Raw genomic sequence first — 22948 nt, forward strand, 5'->3', positions numbered from 1 at the left:
AGTGGCTGGAACCATCTGAAATGATTGTTGCTGTTTCGAACAATTGTTTAACAATTGCACTGGCCTTTTGTTGTTGTTTTTCTCCTTGTCTCAACCAGCTAGAACTGAAACCTCAAGGRAGAATGCTGATGAATGCAAGATACTTCCTGGAAATAAGTGGCAAGTGATTTTGTTTCCTAACTGATGGATATGACTTATGGTGATGTGGGGCAGATTCAGTGTGTTCAGGAAAATGCTTAGTGCAGAAAGCAGTGCTTATGTTATTACTGATTTATTCATAGAATCATCATAATGGTTTGAAATGAACACTCCAGGAGAGGCAGTTTTTATTATGTGGCAGGAAGGAAGGCTGATTGTTCCTCTGTGATTTGCATCACATATTTTTTGGCAGTTTTAACATTGAAAAGGTGGGTTTTCTTTTCACACTGAGATGGGACTGAGACATAGGAAGCCAGGTCCCGCTCTGAAAATATATATATATGTGTATGCCTGTGATGTGTATGAGGCAATTGTAGTGCAGACAAAAATGTGGGATTCTATGCATGGATGAAAACATTTAAATAAATGTGTAAGTTGGGCTTTTAATCAAGGGCAATCTAAATGAAACAGTAAAAGAAAGTAGAGAGCGATTCATCTGCAGCCTGGTGAGCTGCCTTGGTAGCAGCTTAGTTAACACTACACAAGACAGCTGCTTTTAGGTATCCTCATCAGGACCTGAATCCCACCATCAGAGTTTGATATCCATGCAAAATGTATTTTTCTTCATCAAAGGAAAGGAGTTGCAACCCAAATGCTCCGTTGTGCTCTGCTGTCTTTGCCCAGCTTCTTGTGATCTTCATCAGGCCTGGGCTGGAGCTGTAGAAGGAGATGGTGGAGGAAAGGTCTTCCATGTACTGAACCACAAAAGTACTGAAAGCAGCTAATAGCATGTCCTTACTCATCATTTCCCACCTTTACTGTTTAATAGACTCTTACTACCTCTTTGTATACTTTAAGACACGAGAGGCTAATGCATTTAAAATGCTATATCTATATTAGAGCTAGCAAGATCAGCATCAGACTGTGCAGGGGGCCACTTCCCACAGAATAGCTACTTGATTTCATACTTCATACACACTTTCATGTATGAATAAATCGAGATTGGGATAAAATGTGAGCTGYTATGTGCACAACTAGAAGTGAACATATATGTAAGTGCAGGTGGGTATATGCGTAAGTTGGCAGAGTTGTTTTGTTTTCTGCCTGGAAGGTATAAAAAGTGAACTGCGAATAATGTTATGAATACAGCAAATGACAAGGCAACTGTTGGCATGAGGGATGGAAAAATCACAGGAAAAAGAGTATATRTATGTGAGTGTACTCACACATATGTGCATGCACACATTAGAGATTTAGATAACTACCCCTAAAAATGCACAAATGTGTGTATGTGTATACACGTATGTAATGTGTATTTGCGTATAAGTTATTTGTATGTAATTCCATCTTTTTTAGGGCATAGTTCTTCAGTACTACAGAAAGACTTATTTTTGACTGCAATTTTTCTCTTATTAGTAAATTTCTGATCTATATTTAAAAAAATATATGAATATTCAAGGGAGGTCAATGTCTCAAATTTTGACCAGCTCCTGAAGTTATTTTATTGTCCTTGTAGGGATAGTGGATAAATCAGTTCTTAATGAACCTTGTGTGGTTTTCTGAAAGCATATTTCTTAAAAATATTCATTCTCATGAATACATTACCCTCARTCACTTAGTATTTTGGATTCTGCCTTTTCCCAAGGTACCTGGTTAGGACAGAGTGCCCTAACWAGCCCTCTTTTTCTTTTCCCTCCAGATGCTAAGAACATCATTGACTGTGAGACCGAAGGCTTTTTCTCCTTGCACCAGCGGAGGGGCGCCATCAAACAGGCCAAAATCCATAATGTCAAGTGTCATGAGTTCACAGCCACCTTCTTTCCGCAACCCACCTTCTGCTCTGTCTGTCATGAGTTTGTGTGGTAAATGAAAATAGCTCTACATGTTTCCTTCTTTTAACTCTAAAGACCAGCACTGCTTCTTCAGCAAATACTTTTCTTCCTGCTATTAGGAAAGACAGCAAGAGTGGACCATTGGTATGTTACATGTAGGAGTAATTGCATCACTTCAAGGATATGATGCCGTTTTACAGATGTAATTCCAACTCTGAAAACTGTCTCCATTTTTTTATATATATATTTGTCTTTGGCCAAAGGCACAGGCATTTTGGCATTTGCCCTTTTGCTTTTGCAAAATTCAAAATGTGAATATGGGCTGAAAATACTGTGAAAACAACAGAGAATCACTCAGTTGTACTGAATGAATATATTTGGATTTGAGAAGCTCTGTAAAAACTGATGAAGAAGCAAGGCTGATTTATTCCATGTCTCTTTCATTCCGCTGTCTTTCTGTGGAGACTTTCAGAAAATTCAAAATTAACCATTTCTGTCTTTAATTTCAGGGGTCTGAATAAACAAGGCTACCAATGCAGGCGTAAGACCTTTTTTTTTTGTTTGTTGTTCCTCTCCTTACTTATCTGGTCTTAACTTGAAGCATACTTTTTACTAACATAGTGATACACTTGTTCTTTCAGAATGTAATGCTGCCATCCATAAAAAGTGCATTGATAAAGTCATAGCGAAGTGTACGGGATCAGCAATCAATAGCAGAGAAACAATGGTATGTATTTTTGCTTGGTTGCTTTTAAAACACTTGAGTACTGTTCAAATACACTGATAAAAAAGGAGGGGGACTCGGTGCAGTGTAGGACACTAGTGAGATAAAAGTTGTATGATCTAATCTACATCCTTTGCTTTTTACATTTCCAGTGGTTTCATTACCTCCTGCTTGTGATTTACACAAGTACAGTTGTTGAACTGTCAGTCTTTGAATCAAGACTTGACATTTTTTCTAACATATAGCATATAGCTCAGAGGAAAGTCATGGACATAAGGTGGAGAATTACTGGAGGAAAGTCTTTACTCGGCAGTGCTAGGCAGGATGTCACACTGAATTTTCAGAACAGTACTTTAAAATTCCACACTGTTATCTGAAATCTGCAAACAATCCGTGGAAGGTCTAACATTTCTGCTATCATTTATTTTATTTTTCTTTTATCAGTTTATAACAAACCTTCCTTTTCAGATGGCAAAAGTGGAATTTGAAGTCTGAGTATGAGTGTTTCCTCTTTCTTCATTATGTCCCATAACTCTATTTGTTCCCAGTCTCACCCTGCCTCCTACTCATCTTTTACAGTCTGAGGGGTGACATTCATCTCACCTGTCTTCACATATCTCTAGAGTAAATGTATGCAGCCTTGTCATCATCTCTGACTCCCCACATACTGAAGGAAGAGAAATAGGCACTTCCAGGAAGTGATTCATGACATTGAAAGTAGACATTTATTTCTGGATGAGATGAATCATTCTTTAGCAGTACCCATGTTTTTCCATTGAGCATTAAGGGAGCCTGAGTGAGTAGCTGAAATGCAGGCACCCACATCTGATCAAATAAATAAAATCCAGCAATTAAATTACCCATTTCCCACTGAACTGCACAGCTGTTTTGTAGCAAAAATTCTCCTTTTGTGTCTGAATGCTGTAGATAGTTTAAACTTAGTGTTCAAACCCAATAACAAAGATGAAATACCGACCTAGACCCTTTGTCTTCTGGGGTACAAGCTTGGGGGCTGCATGTACTGGGGTGGAAAGGAGTGCATCGTCAACACAGATTTTTTCTTGCAGTTCCACAAGGAACGGTTCAAAATTGACATGCCTCACCGCTTCAAAGTCTACAACTACAAGAGCCCCACTTTCTGTGAGCATTGTGGCACACTCCTCTGGGGCCTTGCGCGACAGGGTTTAAAGTGTGATGGTAAGTCCCTGGTGTATGAGGCAGGGGCTGATAGTAGAAGCAGGCTGTCATCTTTAGGGAGTTGCAGTCCAAAGAATCAAATCTCCTTTATCACAGTTTTAAGTGAGGCTCCATCGTGGGGTGTTGAAGGAGATATGAAGATGAAGGAAATTGTTGAAGGACAATCAAGGGCATGTTATGGGCATGTAGAAGGGTATGTGGCCTGTGGGTCTTGAAGAATTTCTTCCAGAAAGGAAAAGGAATATCTCAGTGCTTCCCTCTCTCTCTTGTCTTCCAAAATCCTCTTATCAGACTTCTTGCTCCATTTCTGCTAATAGACATGTTCAATGCACATCACTGTCTTCTTAACCATAAACCTACAGGGAGGTCTTTTTCTGTGACTACAGTTCTTTGATTGATTTCTGTGACTACAGTTATAGAGCTGATTGATTGTAGAGCTTCAGTATCCTGTAGCTTCAAAGGCTGACAGATGGACAGCCTTTTTCCAGAAGCAGATACAGAAAAAAAAAAGTTCACTGTGTAAGCAATCAAAAATCAACCCGAGTGAAGTATAATGAGACAAAAAAGTTTACCTGGTTTACGTTCATCCTGGGCTACACACCAGTACATCCTGACCTTATGTCAAACCCTTTACAGCATAGTTGTTCTCTGAGTTTACCTGGTTTACGTTCATCCTGGGCTACACACCAGTACATCCTGACCTTATGTCAAACCCTTTACAGCATAGTTGTTCTCTGGTGTCCTGATGCCTCCATTCTTTCTTTTAGCGTGCGGCATGAATGTGCATCACAAGTGCCAAACAAAAGTAGCGAACCTCTGTGGAGTTAACCAGAAACTAATGGCTGAAGCTTTGGCAATGATTGAGAGTACKCAACAGGTAAGTGCATCAAGCTGAGAGTCCTGTGAGTCCCTGGCTAAGAAAGATCAAGAGTTCAGTGGTTATTCCAGTGCACTTACGGGTTTTGAATGAAGTAGAGCAGGTAAAAAGTTTGACAAAGAGGCAGTTAGGCCTTCATTGAACATGTAGCTAAATTCTTCTCAGCACACTGTGGAAGCTAAAAGTTTATATGAGTTCAAATGATCATATGAGATGTTCATTGAAGAAAAGTCCATTCAATGGGCTCTTAATAGGAAATAATAGCTCTTTATAGGAAAAAAAAAAAAAGAAAAAAAAAAGTAGAAAAACCCTGCCTTTGAATCAGGAAATCTTTGAGCCACATGTCTCTGGAGATGGGAGAATATTCAGAGGAGTATATGTGCCTGTGTTTTTCTCATATGTTCCTGAACCCTGCCACAGACTGGATGTGACCTACATGGACTCTCACTCTGATTCATAGCACTTCTTACCGTATGTTCATAGCTTTAGTTGTGTAAGAAGATGTTAGAGAATTAGAGGAACTAGAGCCCTTGTGCTTCGTGGTTGTCTCTTAGAAGATTCTCTTGTGACTCTGACCTATTTGGAGTGAAACTTTCCAGAGTGAGGATTCTCATGTAACAGAGACCTGGTCCTTAGAGAGAAGATCTAAGTACTACTATCATATAAGTAATGCTATACAAACACAGCAAATTGTAAAGAATGAAAAATAGATTGTCACAGCTTCTAAACCATAAAAAAGTAAACATTTTTGTTCAAAATCGTGATTGTTAGGATGCCTCTCAGGTCTTAAATAATCTAGGGTCAAGTTTTCCATATTGAAGTTCCTCAGATACCCCATGACAACATCTTCATTCACAGCTTCTATTTATACCTTCCTGAGGGAGTATCTACCAGGTTTAGCTCTGCATATTTCTCATCTTTATGAGTGATGCTGCCATATAATCAAAGAGGGTTTTTTCCCTGTGCCTTGCTTCTTTTTTTCCARTTTGTTGACTCTATGCAATCCTGGGTAGTGATTTCTTTGGGTCACCATTGTGAAGTGAGGATGACAAACACTAGATGGCTTCYTCAAATGCTCTTTTAATTTACAGCAATTTAGGCCTAGGGAACTTCTTGAGCTGTAGGTGAAGTCTTTAGTTTAGTAGCCCTCTGTAGRTTTTTCTTCCATGCTTTTGTCTTATTGCTTTTGAAAACAGATGAACTTTTACCTTTCGCAACATCCTGGGTTAAGTCGTTCCTCTGAGTCACATCCAGACAGAGTACASGGTCGAGATTGCAGCACATTCCAGGTTTCACTTCCAGGACAACTAGTAGGAAAAAAAAGATGTTAACTAAAATGCACTTTGTGTGGATAACCACTCCCATGAGAAATCAACAGAAGTCCTTTGACATCACTATATGACTCTGTACTTTCCTGAAGACTGTGGGTTCCTCTGGTGTTACAAACATCTGAATATTAGATACAGCGAGGGTCTTTTCATAAATAAAGACTAGATCTCTGCCTGTTTAACAATCACGCTCTTCCTAGGCCAATAGTCTCAGAAGAGGCAGCAGAATCCRTAAGCACATGTGGCTCAATAGGCACCCGCTGTTTTCTGTAATGCAGGCTCGCTGTCAACGTGACACTGAACAGATCTCTAGGGATGGACCTCTTGAAATTGGCTTCCCAGTTCTTATGAAGGAAGTGATGCAACTTCAGGCAGTACCAGCTTCTACAACAGGAAAAAAAGGTAGTTTTGCTTAGTGGTTTGGGACTGTGGGCTTCTTTTTTTTTTCTTTTTTTGATTTTTTGTTTATAATGGTTGAGTGGAGGCAACAAGGGGAATTTTGTTAGTTAATGAATCTTTTATATGTCTTTCTAGTCTAGAGCAAGACATGGCTTGCTCATGCAATCTGCGTGTCAGAACACACAGATAATTTAAAAAGGAGAATTCTTTCAAAGGCATAAGTATCAGACAATCCCTTTGAAAATCATCAGCCGATCCCCAGATCACTCACTCATGGGCTGATCTAGGTGTTACCACCTTTGTKCTTCAAGAGCAGAGGCTCAGGGTGACAAGTGAGGGACAGAGGCATAAAAAAATAATATTTATTGTCCTGTCTGGTTCACACTCTGGTTTTGCCAAGGCTCTTGAAAAGCCTTAGGAAATGTGAGAACACATCATAATGACAGCCAGCAGAAAGGACTGAAGAACACGGGCAGTCAGAAGTGAGGGGTTTGATCATGTTTTCCTCCCATGAAACAAAATGACAGGTAATGGAGTTTGTAAAATGGGAGTAATGCCACCTAAGAAGGTGGAGTTGCACTGGAGTAAAATTTCCCCTGGAGAAAAGGCAATGTGGGAGCAGAGCCAATCCACCTACTAGATGTGGCCACCACATTTCCATTCCTGTGAAAAGATGTTTTTATATTTTAGGCAAAACACCTATCAGTGTTCTGGGGGATTTCTCATTTCCAGGGATTTATTTTCAATGCTTTGATTTGTGTTGCAGAACCACAGGGCATCTCCTGGGAGACTCCAGTGGAGGACACATCGAAAGGAGAGCCTCTCATAGAGCCAGATTCAGGAGGAGAACAGCCCCAGGAGCAGCAAGGACACCAAGTCCAAATAAAATTAACCATTGAAGATTTTGTCCTGCACAAGATGCTGGGGAAGGGAAGTTTTGGCAAGGTAAATGTCAGGGATCTGGGATGGCACTTCAGAAGTCTATGCATGTCACCTGTTAGAGAACAGAAACACTTAATTTATGACTTACTGACTTGCTAGAAGTCAATTTGCTGGTGTTGACTCACTGAAAGTCTAACATTGCCCTTCCTTTTTCCAACTTTAATCCAAAGACTGGCTGAATGGTGTTAGATAGCATGATGTCTGGAGGTGACTTTGAAGTAACATCCTTAAGCCCTCAGTAAAACCTTGTTCTTGCAATGCTCCATCTTCAACCTGCTCTTGCCCTTGCATAAGACAAAGACCCTCCTTGTCTTTCTGTCTGCCCTTTAGCTGCTGTGTCACAAGTGCCCATGACTGGAGGGGAAAACAGCTAATGCTGCTACTTCCACTTTTGTGCAGGTCCATGTGGCCTGGTCAGTCACCAGAAGTTCATGGGAAGGATCTCTCTCACAGGCATCTACACCAGCCAGAATCACTGAGCAAGCTGCCAGGAAGGCAAGAGCATTAACTAAAAAGACTAGGTGGACCCTCTCTCCAGAACAGCTTGGAGCAGTGGACTGCTCTTTGCCAGCTCTGATTTGTGCTGGAGCATAAGGCTAGTTTTACAACAGCCAAGAATTTATGCTTTTGAAGCAAGAACCACGTGTTTTCAGGGGATTCATTAATCTTRATGAATGGTTGGCTGTTCCTTCTTCTTGCAGATGTCCCCTGGAAGGAGACTGTTATTTAGTGCCAATGCAGAGCTGCATGAGGCCATTTCAGAAGAAATCAGCACTTTGTTGTTTTCTTGTTTGTTTGTTTTGTTTTTTAGTTTTGTTGTTGTTGTTTTTATAGCCATAAAGGACAATGCTTTCTTTACGTATGTACTGCCTTGGCTTTCCAYACTTGAAAATAATTGGCATGCTTACACTTTCCATGGGAAGCAGAGCTCAGATACCTAAACAGGCCTAACACAGCATACTCCATAGCCTGGCTAAGCCAGACTGAAGAATGCTCTGGAACTTGCCTAGTCAAGTCTTGAACATCTCTAAGGATGGAGATCCTGTACCTTGCTTTCGTACCGTGTGCTAACATGGGGTCTCCAAGCTCACATGCCTCTGCACTTTGCTGCAATAGGAGATGTGAAGACGATGGTTTTCGTTCATASTCGTTTTCTGCAGAATATCCCACTCACAAGTTTCCTGTGTAGGTTTTGCTCCAGATACTCTCWTTTGTTTGGAGTTAAATTCACTTCCCCATAAGGAGGCAACAAGGTGTTCAGATCTCCATGCCTGATGGATCTCTCCAACTCTTCATGAACCAGGGAAGTTTAGGGTCCAGACCCACGGGGAAGTCCTCTCATGCACAGGTGTAGCCCTGCCTACCTGTGCCTTGCATCAAGGTACATGGAAGGCTCCTTCAGAAGAAGTCAYGCCTGTGTCACATTCCCCAGTTTCACCAGAAGAGCATTTCTCACCCATGAGTTAGGGAACCAAAGGATCTTGCAACATTAGCRCTATTAGCATTTGTGGACATTCACTGTAGAGACAGAGGGAAGCTTTAGTTTCAGTCTAGTGCTCTGGACATTTGTCAATAGCCGAACGGGCAAATAAAACATTTTGTCAGGATTACAACATGTCTGAACTTACTCAGTAGAGAACTCCAAAGGCTGCTTTGATGAGCCTTAAATATTTGTTCAGTCTATAGGAAGCAGTGTCAACAGGATGTTAGAGTAAAGATCAGACCTGGCACTGACTTTCAGCACCAGAACTGTTCTACTTTAAGGCCTCAAGCAAAATACCGTGCTGCCCCTTACATCAGTTTCCTCTGCCTGTAAAAGTAGATAAAAGTAGTCCTAGCTCCTCCTAGACATGGTTTGCTAGTGCTTAAAGGGTATTTTGCTGTTCTCAGAGAAGACGTCCTGAAGATGCACAGGTGAACCTATTCAGGCCTTTCATTAACTGCCAGGTGAGGAGAGAAAGCAGAATATAGATTAGTCTGATTAATGGTGGACATCAGTTTACAGCTGCTGAGGAGCTACTGCAGGGTATTTGCATTTTGCATGGTGTTGACAAAGAAATAATCTATTTTTTGTTATTTAAAGACAGAAAACAGGAAATATTTCTTATGAGCATTTGCATGAACATGGTTTCTGTTGTCAGAACTACCTGGCTCTGATATGCTTTGTCCACATGGGCATGTCACACCTGCTCTCATAATCACTCAAGCCTTCTCATCTTTTTTTTTTTTGGATTTAGCCTCATAACACCATTCTGTGTGGGAGGGAAAAAGCTCAAAGGCTATAGACTTAAAGGCAGGATCAGGTTTTAAGCTTCAGCTTCTCAAAGGTCTAATGGATGCCCCAGAGCCATTTCCTCATGCAAAATTTTCTGCTCAGTGTTGCTCAGTGCTGCGTTTCAGCYGATCTCGCTCAGCTTCTGTCCTATCACGGCAGCATATGCAGCCTGAGAGAAGAGCGTTGTTCTTTCTGAGAGATCCTTTCCACCCTAGGTGTTCCTCGCCGAGCTGAAGAACACCGACCAGTACTTTGCCTTGAAAGCCTTGAAGAAGGATGTGGTGCTGATGGATGATGATGTCGAATGCACGATGGTGGAAAAGAGAGTCCTCTCCTTAGCTTGGGAGCACCCRTTCCTGACTCACGTCTTCTGCACCTTCCAGACTAAGGTAAGATGAGGCACCATTAGCTCCTTACATGGGCCAGTATGCTGAGATTGTGCTTACATCTGCTAAATGTGAGGGACTAACTTCAAGGAGAAGTCATCCTAAGGGAAAGGTTATCCAAGTGGCCCCAGAAATTTCATCTTCCCTCCCCACATTAATTTGGAGGGGCAGTTTGTAAGGAATGCTACCCAAGAGAGTGAGGCAGCTATGCAGAGAGCCACTGTTCAAATCAGAAGCCCAAAGCTGCAGGCCTAGGATGTGAAAAGGCCACTTCTGCAGCCAGGGTGCAGATCTACCCACCCCAGTGTCATGCAAACCTCTCAACACTGCACTGCAGCCATGAGCCTGGATCACCGTGAGCTCAAGAAACTCTGCTCAGTGCCTTCTGATAGAGAACACACATGCTGTTGTTCCCTCAGGGGATTTCCTTTCCCCTCCAGCTTAGCTGTTGAATTGCATCAGACCCTTCATAATTCATCTCAGGACTTTGGCCATGAGGGCTGCAGTTCAGAGCAGTAGTGCAAAGCATCTTCACCCAAAATCTCTTAGGTCCCCAAAACTCAAGTAGTRTTTAAGTAATATTTAAGTCTCTCTGGCCCTAATATTTATGAACCATGGCCCAATTCATTTTTCAGATATTTGCCTACAGTCACTGTTAACTCTGGAACAAATGCACAGGCATAAAAATAAATGAATAAATAAATAAAGATGGAGGAAYTTGGAGAGACTGTCTTGTCTGTCCCTCTGTTCCATCCCAGASCCCCAATTTATATCACCATCACCCTCACTGTGCTGCTTTCTCAGGGCTGTACTGAGGAGGCTCCTGTCCCTGCTCCGTTCCAGATTTAATGACAGAAAACACTGCCTAGCATGAGGTTAGCACCTGCTCGGCAAGAGGGCTGAGCRGGTCATGAGAAACAAATATAGCCTCTGCTGTTTCTCCCTCTGGTCTGTGAGACCGGACACCTGTTTAAAGACAGGGGATTAAATTTATGCCGGGGAATGTCTGGGAACTACTGTAGGCAGTGTGACACTGAGCCCAGGAATTAGTGTTTAACCCCTTTGGGACTGTCAGTGAGGAGGACGGCACATCCTGGGAATGGATCCTTTCCTAGAGGAAAGGAATTAATTCCACCTCCTCCTCCCCCCTTTTTTTTTTCTTTTAACTAGATTTTAGTTTAAGATATAAATGGCCTGACTGCAAAAGTAAAGAAAATAAAGACTTTAATTAAAAAGACAAGATATATGGAAACTCATGCTCCGGGGATTGATGACTGTGTTGCATGTAATTCTCCATTCCTGAGCAGAGGTTGACTGGTTCCAGCAGTTGCATGCAGCAACATGCTGTGGTCCAGCCTGATCCAGCGTTGGTCTGGAAGCTGGAGATAGAATTTGGGCCCTTGCCAGGTTGTACATTCGGGCTGYGCATGTGTACAAGTGTCCGCTTCCCTACGGAGACCACAGCAGAAAAGGTGACAGACCAAAGAGAGTCATACTGTGAGCCCAATGTGATTTACTGACTCTTTTGGCAAGACCGTGCTTGCAACTGCAGCTAGGGCAAGGAAACCCTGCCAAGAGGAACAGGAGCGAACACCTGAAAAATATGTGGGAATCAGATTAAAACATCCAAGGGATCTTTTCCTGCTCCTTCTCCTTCTCTTGTCATATAGCAAAAAATCTCYATCCATCTCCTCCCAGATCAATATTGTCACATTAAAGTTATTTGGTCACTCAGATGTGTCCTCCAGCTCACAAATGCAGAAACTAGAGAGTGTCAATCCTGGCCAAAGATGCTCTGAGTAGTGATTGATTTCTGGCTTATGATTCTCTTCTCTGACCTTTGCAAGGCAGATGGCCATCATTCAATGTGTAAAAGTCGGGCAGAGCAGGAGAGTTTTGACAAGCCATGGAGGGTCTTTCACTGCTCAGTGCAGAGCGTAGCTCAATTGTAATATCTTTTGAAGTAACCATTTCAAAAGCCAGTCCCTTTCTGGCCCCTAATATTGGATAGGTGTGTGAATTGATTATTTTATTTTTATTTTATTTTCATTTTGTTTTTTATATATTTTCTATTTTTATTTTACTTTTTATTTTATTTTTAGTTTCAATTAGTTTAGTTTAGTTTGTTTTGCTGGACAATTGCTTTCAGAAATATATGTCAATGCCTTTCTGGCCTTTCTGAATCCCTGGCGCTTTGTCCTGCAAAGCCTTGAGCTGCCACAGGCACCGAGTGCCTCTTTAAAGGACAGCAAAAACAGGAACACTCCTACACCAAAACAAGAGTCTAAGCAGATCCCCAGATCTCCGGAGAGAAAAGTCATCTGCTGACCTGTACTGTGAGCTCTAGGTTGAGTTTCTCCCTGGCCTCAACCCAAATAATCAGGGAATACTCAAATATATAAAGCTTGACAGCCCTCAGGCAGGTTTCTGTAGGCRCCTGGCACCTAATGCTCCCTTTTCTTTAGTGGAGGCTGAGTGATAGGTACTTTTGAAACTCGGAACACTTGTCATGCTTTGCTACATTAGAATAAATTTGAATGCATAGGGTTTCTTTTCCAAATCTGTAGGTTCTCTTTTCCAGATCAGTTTTTGAAGTTGACTGTTCTATTTTGCTGCAGTGATCTTTGCATCTGGTTATTCAACTGACACCCACACACACACACACAAAAAAAAAAAAAAAAAAAAAAAAAAAAAAAAAAAAAAAACCCAGATTCTGTTTTATTAGATTTAAAGGGTCACCGTTACATTAAAAAGAAGGAAAAAAATGTTTATAATTCTATGAAATCCTCACACTACTAATGCCCAGAATGACTAGCTTTTGCTTGCCTACATTATATTTTTCTCTTTGCATTTCACTGATCTTCTGTGATAAAAATAGGCTTTCTCTTTCTGAAAGTCACTTTTGTTCCTAACTGCTTACTTCATTGACCAGGTTCTTATTCACACCCTTTACATGAATGCAAATTAAGTCCTTAAGCTTTCTGTTTTTTAGCACAAAATGACTGTCTTAACCCAAAACAGAAGTAATCTTTATTGTAATTTCTAAGCTAGGATTATAGAAACGTTTCATTTCTGCTATACTGGCATATCATATCTTTTCAAAGTGATGGCAGTGAGCTGTTTTCCTGTGCTGTGTTGTTTTACATTGATTTAAAAATCTCTTACATTGGCAGAAGGCAGAATAGAAATGAAGACTAGACCATGATCTTAATTTTAAAAATACTTAGACCTTAATCCTCTGAAGTGTTTTCCATGAGTATTTTCAGARGGATTTCTCATCAAATTATCTCCTCGGGGGGAAATTGCAACTCCTGCAAATTTTTTCCAGGACCAATTTCAGTTTTCTCATATCTCTGGCTTTCTGCTAGAGGAACAGGGCTGAATAATTTCACCTGAACCARGTCCTTTGACTGAAGCTTTATTGCATGAGAGGTCCTCTTGTGAGGAAGGGGAATTGAAAGCCTTGACCTGAAGCTGCATTGAACCACTGAAACATGGCAAAATTGACTTAACAAAACACTTCTGTGTTATCTGCAATCTAAGGTGTCCTTTGAGTCAACCCAAATATCCTTCAGGACAGTGCCCTATTTTTGGTGTTCACCAAGCAGGGATGCTAAAGCAGAAAGTGCAGGGAAATGCAGAGTGATGTTTTTCCCCTTGCACAAACTGTCCCAGACCTTGGCATCCAAGTATGCAGGAGATAAGAAGACCTTGAAGCTTCCAGGTTTCTAGAGCTCCATTCTGCTGGTCTGCTGTCGGAGATAGGTCATCTTGCAGACCTCTGATTCGGAAATTTTGGGCCAAGTGTGAGCCAGCCTGAGGAAAGCCAGGGGAGGAATAGAAAGCTTAGGGCACTAGGAGTCTTTAGGGCTCTTGGCTTCTTCTTGCAAGCAGTAGGCAAGAAAACTGTCAAGTTCTCTTTGGCCCACATTTCAGCACACTTCCATAGAAGTAGCAGCATCTCAGCAGAGCTTTGGGATTTCGGCAAGATTCTGCCTGAGAACCTGTGCAGSTGTGGTTATAACACGAAAAACGTAAAGTCTTTAAAAGACACTTGTGGGTTGGTGTCAGYCCTGGTGGTGTGAGCATGTTGAGCACCCTGGCCAAGAAAAGAGGGGGCCAGATCATAACAGGAGGGATTTAATGTAACAGCAAATGGACTTAGAGGGTATATTAAATACACATATTAAATATACATATTTCCATTGCTCACCTATTGTCTGACTGTGAGGAAAATCAGCCTAAAATGTATTCAACTTAGATTGGCATCTCTAAAAGGATGCAGTTTATCTGGTCTCACCAGAAAGGTTGACCTTGCAAAGTAAAAACATTACTTTTGTTTCCCCATTTTTCAGTTGCCAATTTATTTAGGTTTCATGAAATTGTCGGCTTTTTATTTAGGTTCTGGCTTGGGAATTCCTTTTCCTGTAATATTCAGAGATTTTTCATCCAGCCTTAAGAATATTAGTCTCTTGCCAAGATTTCCCCCAAAAAACTAAAACAGGGGATCCTGCTTTGTTTTGCAGAACAGGGGTGATAGTAACTCAGCCTGCAGGGCTCATCTTTATCACAGCAAGTATGGTGCAAATATACTTTGCCTGCTCTGACCTACAAATAAAGGTTCTAGGAGAACAGAATTCAATTAAGAGTGATTTCCAGACATGTGAGCATTTCAATGTGTATTGATATACACACACACGTATATATACATGTATGCATATATGTATGTATTTATTCATATGCTTTACACCAAGTAGATGGGCCCACAAAGCTAAGTATACCAAATCAGTGGTTTAATATGCAGTGAAAGATGCTGACAGTGTAAAGTTTAGAAGGAAAAAAAGAAATCGTAAGATCAGGGGCTGGACTGCTTTTACTGCTAGCTGTAAGAAATGCTGCCATCTCTAGTAGATAGGCTGGTATTGCACAAGGAGAAAAAAAATCTTTTCGAGCAGAGAGCAAAATTAAACCTTTTGTTGCCTTAATCAGTAGCAAATTGGCTTTGCTCTTCCTCAGATGGTGCAAATAGTGTCCTCCTATGGTCACCTGCTTGGAGATGTGCAGCAGCTGCTATATGAGCTGTCCCTGCTGAGAGCAGATGTGTGTGCGTGCACTGCTACCCTTCCCAGTGAATAGGATTGCAGCCTTCAGGACGTTCACTGGTGATGTGAAGAAGATCAGGGAGGCCTGATTTGGTTGCCGTCTATTCTGTGAAGCAGAATAAGGCCGAGTTCTGGATAGGCATCCAGACTGTTGCATTCTCCTTGGCAAGGTTTTAGCCTGGCCAGTGATGTGAATTATGAACTGACTGGATGGCAGAGCTCAGAGGGTGGTGATAAAAGGGACCGAGTCTACTTGGAGGCCTGTCCACAGAGGCACCAGAGGCCTGCAAGTCCACAGAGGCACCAGAGCTCTCCTCAGCTCTGATGAGGCCACATCTGCAGTATTGGGGGCAGTTCTGGGCTCCCCACCGCAAGAGGGATGTGGAACTTCTAGAGAGGGTCCAGTGGGGAGCAACAAAGATGATTAAGGGACTGGAGCATCTATCACTCAAGGCAAGAGTGAGTTGGGCCTATTTAGCTTGGATAAGAGAATGTTGAGAGGCGATCTGATCAATATGTGTAAGTATATGAAGGGTGAATGTAGAGAGGAAGGGGTCAAACCCTTCTCAGTGGTGGCCAGTGATAGGACAAGGGGCAATGGGTACAAGTTGAAACACAGGAAGTGCCATCTCCAGGTGAGGAAGAATTTCTTCACTGTGAGGGTGTCGGAGCCCTGGCACAGGCTGCCCAGGGAGGTTGTGGAGTCTCCTTCTCTGGGGATCTTCCAAACCCGCCTGGATGCCACCCTGTGCCACATGCTCTAGGTGTCCCTKTTGGAACAGGAGGGTTGGACTAGATGATCTCTAGAGGTCCTTTCCAASCTTGAACATTCTGTGATTCTGTGACATCTCATGCTTTACTGCACAGGCATTGTTTAGGGGTAGCATGGGCCAGGGTTTGTTACCAAGAGCCAATTTGGACACATGTGTTAAATTCCAGAGACTCAGACTTGGGGTGCAGGACCCAGGTGTCTTCACTGCAGCCCCACAAGAGCTGGGCTTAGCTGTAGAAAAGAGTGAGAAGGGAATCAACTGCGGGAATTCCATCATGCCAAATGTTTCTCTGAGCAAGCACCAACTAAATTCAATGGAACTGCGGTGGAGCACAGTCACTTTGTCTGGACTCAGGACCCTTCTTCAAACTGAGCCATTTGCTGGAATATTGCTAGAATAGCTGCTCTAGTCAGGGTAATGCGRCATAGTCCTGCAGCATTAATTGTTCCAATATTCATGTCTCAGAAGCCCTGGGAAGGAGAATTTTGCTCTCCAGTAAATGATGTTAAATTGTATATTTGTATGTAGGCAAATGCTTTCAAATGCATAGAAAACAGAACCTTAAAATCTCCACAGAAAAGTACTCTGGAGAGCTTCCAGCTGCTTTGAGGATTTTAAGAGCCTGTTATAGGATGTACCTTCAAAAGACCAATTTAAATGCTGCTTGCTTTATACTCATTGTTTATAAAGTCGAAAGCATCCCTGATGGTGACTATTCATTCTCACAGCAGTCGCATGCAGAATAGAAGCAGGTTGATTTAACTCCTTTTCTGCCATGTCCTGGAGAGGTAGAGAGAGCATATTGTTCAGCAGAGTAGATATCAGCTCAGCTTGGACACCGAGGGATTTATGGGGGAAAAAAATAGCTCTTGATAAAATTAAGTCTGTCAACACCTGCTGGGACTGGGCCAAGGAGGGCACCCTGTTATTTTGCATGTGGGATGCACTCTCACATGTGCATTGTACAGCATCATTCTATCTGCTGCAGAAACAGCTCTTAGTCCTCCCACATCAGGGCTAATCCCATTCCCTCTGCTGCGAGGAGGATGGTGTCTAGCATTGGTCATCCTGAGGCAGAGTCAGCTCTTCTGGATCAGCTCCCAAGGCAGAGTGTAGGAACTGACTTTCCAGTCCACCTTGAACTCTGTGGTTGTAAAACATGGTCCCAAACTCTGTCCTAAGATCAGGTATGCTTATGCCATTTGAGTCTGAAACCATGAMCAGAAGTTTGTCTTGGAAGTTTGCTATTCAAGGATACTCTAACAGCAGGAGGTCTGCAAGGTGACCATTGTCTACAAGACAGATCTGTGGAAGGAAGGTGGGAGACTCTTCCAAAGCCCTTTTCAGAGCTGTGTAGATGCCATCACGGAGATGTTCATGTTTGTTTGCTTAGTGCTCCTGACCTGTGACCAACAGAGTTAAGATCATGCTGTCATTATTATGCCATATCTGTAGATAGTACCAGCCATACCACCACTTCTTGAGAAATACCTACTCTACCCACTCCCATCTGCTCTTGAAGCTGGCAGACTTCAGAGCCTTGCAGTATCWGACACTTGAGAAAGAGACATCAGATAGATTTCCCAGGGCAAGAGGAAGTGCCAGTCAGAGCCTGTCTGAGAATACATCCTCCATGCCATTCTAACCCTTTAACCTCTAGTACTTGTTAAATTTTCAGTGGTTTCAAGCATGAGTTTTGCTGCTTCCCTATTGAGGATGTTCTGTAGCACCATAGATCTTGGGCATAAGAACTTGTCTCCAATAATTGGTTGCAGTTCTACTACTTGATGACATCTTGCTGCTCTTATTTACTCTTAGAGTTGGCCTCAATAAAMTTATATCCTTGGACAATGCTAGACAGTTGACCTTTATAAAAAGCAAGGGGAGCTTCCAATTTCACAGCAAAAACTCAGAGTGATGCTGTCTTTTATTTTCAACAGAATTTATATACCACTCGCTAGCACCTGGTAGACCAAGAACTTCAGTAGAAGTCATGCCTGAGTCAGATTTGTGGTCATCTACTTCATTATCTTTAAGTAGTTCAGAGACTGAGCTCATGTATGAGTTCTCTGGATGCCAAAGTGTCTGAGAGGTTTCAGTTTTTTCTTTCCCCAGATGGCAGAGAGATGTTATCAGAACCCTCTGATCAATTATGTAGGCACTATGAGGCTACTATTCGAAACAAGGAGCAAGCTGAGTGTGATTGCATATTCTGCTGAAGAAACAGGGACCTCAGTTTATACTTATAGACCCCTTGACCCCTCCGTTTCTCCATCGTTTTCTCTTCCAAATAAAACAACCCATTGGCCCTGTTCTGCTACATCTGAACAAAGTGTTATTTCTGATACATTTATCTAGATCATCTTGGTCTTGCATGGCATTTACTAATATATTTACCAGGTGCTATTGCCTCACATCATTGCACTTCCCAAAAGGTCCCCAATAGTCCCTTGATCTGTCTGTGAAGTTTGCCCATCCCTCACATAACTCTACCTTAGCCATCTGAGAAGTCCATTTGTTCCTCAGAACATCTTCTGTAGCTGTTTTTTTCATCTTCTCACACTGTTGTTTGCCATCTTCAGCACTGTCTCATATGTCCAGTAGTTTCTCATGGGCTGTTGTTACCTAAACCTTGTCATCTCCCACTGTGTTTTAACAACAAATATCTGCTCAAGTGCTTTCCTAAATTATGCCTTGAACTCATATTTCTTCCAAGATTTGTGCATGTGTATCTTAAATTGCCCAGGTCCATTTGGCCTTCTTACTTACTTACTTAAACTGATTCATATGTATAAATACAAGATACTCAAACTGAAAAATAGTACTCAGTTGGTTTATTGATAAAAATTGTGTTCTTTACTTGGGATGCCAGGTCTGCCCTTGTGCTTCTCAGATGACAGGTGTAGTTTCCAGCCAGACTTCCATTTAGTAACAGTACAATAATTAAAAGGGTCTGGCTAAAGAAATCGCACAAATTAGAGCAGACAGCTGTTATTTGAAAAGAAAAAGCACTTTGTTTTTAATAGCCAGCTCTTGGACTGCTGCCAGAGATGCTTGTGTTAGATCTTCTGGATAAAATTTTTCCTTCGACCATTAAAAACCTAAGYAAAAAGAGGTCTCCTAGCAAAATAGTGATGGGAAACAGCCAGAAAAGGGAAGGTATATTCTTTAACTTTAGGATACCCTGAAGCTCCTCAGATTTAGTGTGGGTCTGGTGATGAAGTTACTCTGTCAAAGCAACGGGGGGATCAATGTAATGTACATCAAGAATTGGAAATGAATTCAGTGCTGGTACAGTCTAACTGAGAGGTTTTCTGTGGCCCTGGTAGAACAGCTAATGGTTGTGTGCAGCTGGGAACAAGGATCGTATCATTTTTCAGTCTTCTCTAACTTGAAGTGCCAAATAGACTTCCAGAAACATGAGCAGTTCATGAATATTCCACAGTCCTGGCCTGTGGTCCAGAAAAACTGGGATTCGCTTGTGCTTCTTCCACCTTGGAAGCTTGTTGACTTGTCTTTCTGATGCAAAGGCACTGTTGGGTCACTGATCCCCTTCAAGTACATCTTGAGCTTTGACAATACCAAAAAAAAAAAAGGTCACTAGCTCGTGGACTCATAAAGTTAACTAACAGTCATTGAACAAATCAAAGCAATGAGTGTGAGTATGAGATTAGATAKCAAAGAGCAAAAATAGAAATTGGGGAAATAAAATGCTTTCTTTCCAAAACCCTACTTGCAACCTTTTCCTTCCTCTTTCTTGCTGATTCACTTTTTCTCCTCCTTCCCCACTCATAGTTGTCATCTTGTCTCCTTTTCTAGGAAAACCTCTTTTTCGTAATGGAATACCTTAATGGAGGAGACCTCATGTTCCATATCCAGAGCTGTCATAAGTTTGACCTTCCCAGAGCAACGTAAGATGATATTATTGCTGTTTCGCTTGTAAGTCCCACGCATGGTAGAAGCAAAAGGGGAAGCTGGGGCAGTGGAGCTCTTAGTATTGTTTTTCCCCTTCTACCACTGTCCTGTGGGATTAACCTTCACTTCTTTGTGCCTTGCCCCATCAGCAAACTGGGGATAATGATTTTACCTTGAACTGGGCTTGGGTGTGAAAGCAGAACCACCACTCTGTAGGCCAGCAACCTCCAAAGTGAATTCTGCACAGTCTCTAGTAACTATAAAAAGCCCTGAGTGTGACTACCTACATGCCCCATGGATGAGTATCGTGTTAAAGAAACCTGTAGGTGTCTGCTGTGAACTACCTACAGGTAATTCACCCAGGGTTGCTCCAGGGCTGTACTGGCTGGGTTTTCACTCAGTCCAGAAGTGCAGGTCTCAAGCATGACATCATCACTCAGCCTCCTCCTCAGTTTTATTACCACCAAAGAAATCCCACGGCTGCATTCTCAGCCGTCTCTAGAACCACACAGCTTTTCACAGAATCACAGAATCACACAGAATGGTTTACGTGGCTTTTACTTTAGAACTCTATATAGCTCCTAGTTAAGCTGCTCAAATTGAGATTGCCAGCCCAGAGACCAAAGACAAAGCTATTGTTTGGTAGAGAAAAAAAAAAAAGAGTGTTTTCTCTTTGAGCTATGAGGAAAAAAAGAAAAAGAAAAAATGATAAAACCTTTCAGAAGTGCAAGAGGCAAATTTAAATAAAAAATTAATACACCAACAGGGGATTAAAAATTTATTTAGCTGTGATTAAAATAAATAGGCGAATTAGAATAAATTAAAATGTTTTTTTTTAAATCCTTCTGTGAGCAAAAGGTATTTTGAAAGTCAATATTTAAAYCACTGTAGGAATTAATTTTTATTTAATAATTAAAACTAAGCCTTTTCATTTAAATCACTGTTTAATGTGAAATTTTTAAAGCATTTTCATGTTTAGAATTAAGCCCTCAGGCCAATGCATTGAAGTCTAGGGGATCAGACTTTATAGTGCTAGTGGGGGATACGATCCTGTGGTTACCTTAGCTTTTGGGCAGAGCACGTTCATTGTYTCATGGTGCTTCAGCCCTATGCTGGTTCTTCACAACAGAACACACTTTTACCCCTCAAGCAGAAATGTCATGAAAACAAAGATCTAAAGCTCAGAAAAATTCTACACAAAGACCACCAAGCATCTAGCAACTCATTCACATCTTGGGTAAGGCTGCAAAAGCAAGTCATAAATATGGCCACCAAGGAGAACTGTCTGATGAGCCAGGGAGGTCTYCAATCCCAGTTGTCCACTTGCCTGTCCATAGCCAGGACCATTCTGTAGTTCATGCAGCAGCTACTGCGTGTGGCAAATCACAGCTGCTTTTTTGATGTGAGGCATTAACTGTAATTTGCAGTTTGAAATTGCTGTAATCACTGTAAATCATCACTGTAAACTATCACTGTAAATCATTAGTTTGCACACTCAATATGTGTGCAACTAAGCAAGAGGCACAGACACCACGATTTTGCCTTCCTTTCTACATGGACAATATCTAAGGTAGACAGAAATAGGAGGTGTGGTATTTTGCTTAAGAGCTGATCTGGGGACATCCTTGGGCACTTACAGACATATCCTCAGAGACCGTTTCATATCTAAAACACAGCTAATTGCATAGTTTYAAAGCCCTGAAGATGAGCAGGCTCTTCAATCCCAGCCATTTCCTAGAGTAGTTTCAGTGGGAGTTAGGCTGCTAGGTGTGTTGCATGCTTTTGAAAATCTCACATCATCCATCMMKKGATGGATGATGTGAGAGTTTCTATCATCCATCAATTATCTGATGGATCAATAGAAAAGAGTTACTGTAAGTCTTCAAAAGATTTGATGAGATTTAGGCTCCAGAATCTGTAACCAACTTTGACAAATGTTGTCCCAGCTCTTTAGACTCCTCAGGAGGACTGCTAGTTTCTTTCTTTTGAGGTCTAGCTGAAAAGACATGCTTGGAAGCATCTCTTYTAATTCGTGCTTTCTTCACTCAGGTTTTATGCTGCTGAAATCATATGTGGTCTGCAGTTCCTCCATTCCAAAGGGATAATATACAGGTAATTTTACTCTTCATGCCAAATATGCTGCAACTTTTCTGCTTTCTCTGCAAGTATTGATTGTACCTGACCAATTATTCCTTGGAGGTACTTGGTAGTATTCTGGTTCCAAGCAGATTTTGTCAAACCRTTTTATTTTGAAGAGATAGTATGGGGAAAGTGTGCTGCCATTCAGACCTGGTCAGGCTGGAGAGCTGGGCAGAGAGGAACCTCCTGAGGTTCAATAAGGACAAGTGCAGGGTCCTGCACYTGGGGAGGAATAACCCCAGGCCAACAGTACAGATTAGGGGTTGACCTGCTGGAGAGCAGCTCTGCAAAGAGGGACCTGGGAGTCTTGTTTGACACCAAGTTAACCATGAGTCAGCAGTGCCCTCGTGACCAAGAAGGCCAATGGGATCCTGGCTGGATCAGGAGGAGTGTTGCCAACAGGTCAAGGGAGGTGATTCTGTCCCTCTACTCAGCTCTGGTGAGGCCGCACCTGGAGTACTGTGTGCAGTTCTGGGCTCTCCAGTGTAAGAGGGWTGTGGAGGTTCTAGAGAGGGTCCAGCAGAGAGCAACCAAGATGATTAAGGGACTGTAGCATCTCTTGTATGAGGAAAGACGAAGTGAGCTGGGCATGTTTAGCCTGGAGAAGAGAARGTTGAGAGGGGATCTGATCAACATGTACAAATACCTGAAGGGTGAATATAGSGAGGAAGGGGCCAAACTCTTCTCAGTGGTGGCCAGTGATAGCACAAGGGGCAGTGGGTATAAGCTGAAACACAGGAACCATCTGTTCACAGGAACACAGATGGAACCATCTCCAGGTGAGGAGGAACTTCTTTCCTGTGAGGGTGAGCACTGGAACAGGCTGCCCAGGGAGACTGTGGGGTCTCCTTCTCTGGAGGCCTTCAAAACCCATCTGGATGCCACCCCTGGAGCAGGGGGGTTGGAGTAGATGATGTCTAG

General features: G+C 42.1%; 1 protein-coding gene across 1 annotated transcript in view; it reads left to right on the forward strand.

Annotated features, from left to right (window-relative positions):
• The window catches only part of PRKCQ (protein kinase C theta), a 58668-nt gene that overhangs the window by 24872 nt on the left and 10848 nt on the right, over positions 1–22948 (forward strand). Inside the window, exons 6-16 of the mRNA XM_026052426.1 lie at positions 99–159; positions 1838–2000; positions 2480–2511; positions 2612–2697; positions 3762–3891; positions 4659–4768; positions 6375–6498; positions 7262–7440; positions 9928–10101; positions 19793–19884; positions 21938–22000. Coding sequence (XP_025908211.1) covers positions 99–159; positions 1838–2000; positions 2480–2511; positions 2612–2697; positions 3762–3891; positions 4659–4768; positions 6375–6498; positions 7262–7440; positions 9928–10101; positions 19793–19884; positions 21938–22000 — 1214 coding nt within the window. The remainder of the gene's footprint in view (positions 1–98; positions 160–1837; positions 2001–2479; positions 2512–2611; positions 2698–3761; positions 3892–4658; positions 4769–6374; positions 6499–7261; positions 7441–9927; positions 10102–19792; positions 19885–21937; positions 22001–22948) is intronic.

The sequence above is a fragment of the Nothoprocta perdicaria genome, unplaced genomic scaffold, assembly GCF_003342845.1.
Source record: "Nothoprocta perdicaria isolate Ctin4 unplaced genomic scaffold, notPer1 scaffold_89, whole genome shotgun sequence".
Taxonomy (NCBI): Eukaryota; Metazoa; Chordata; class Aves; order Tinamiformes; family Tinamidae; genus Nothoprocta; species Nothoprocta perdicaria.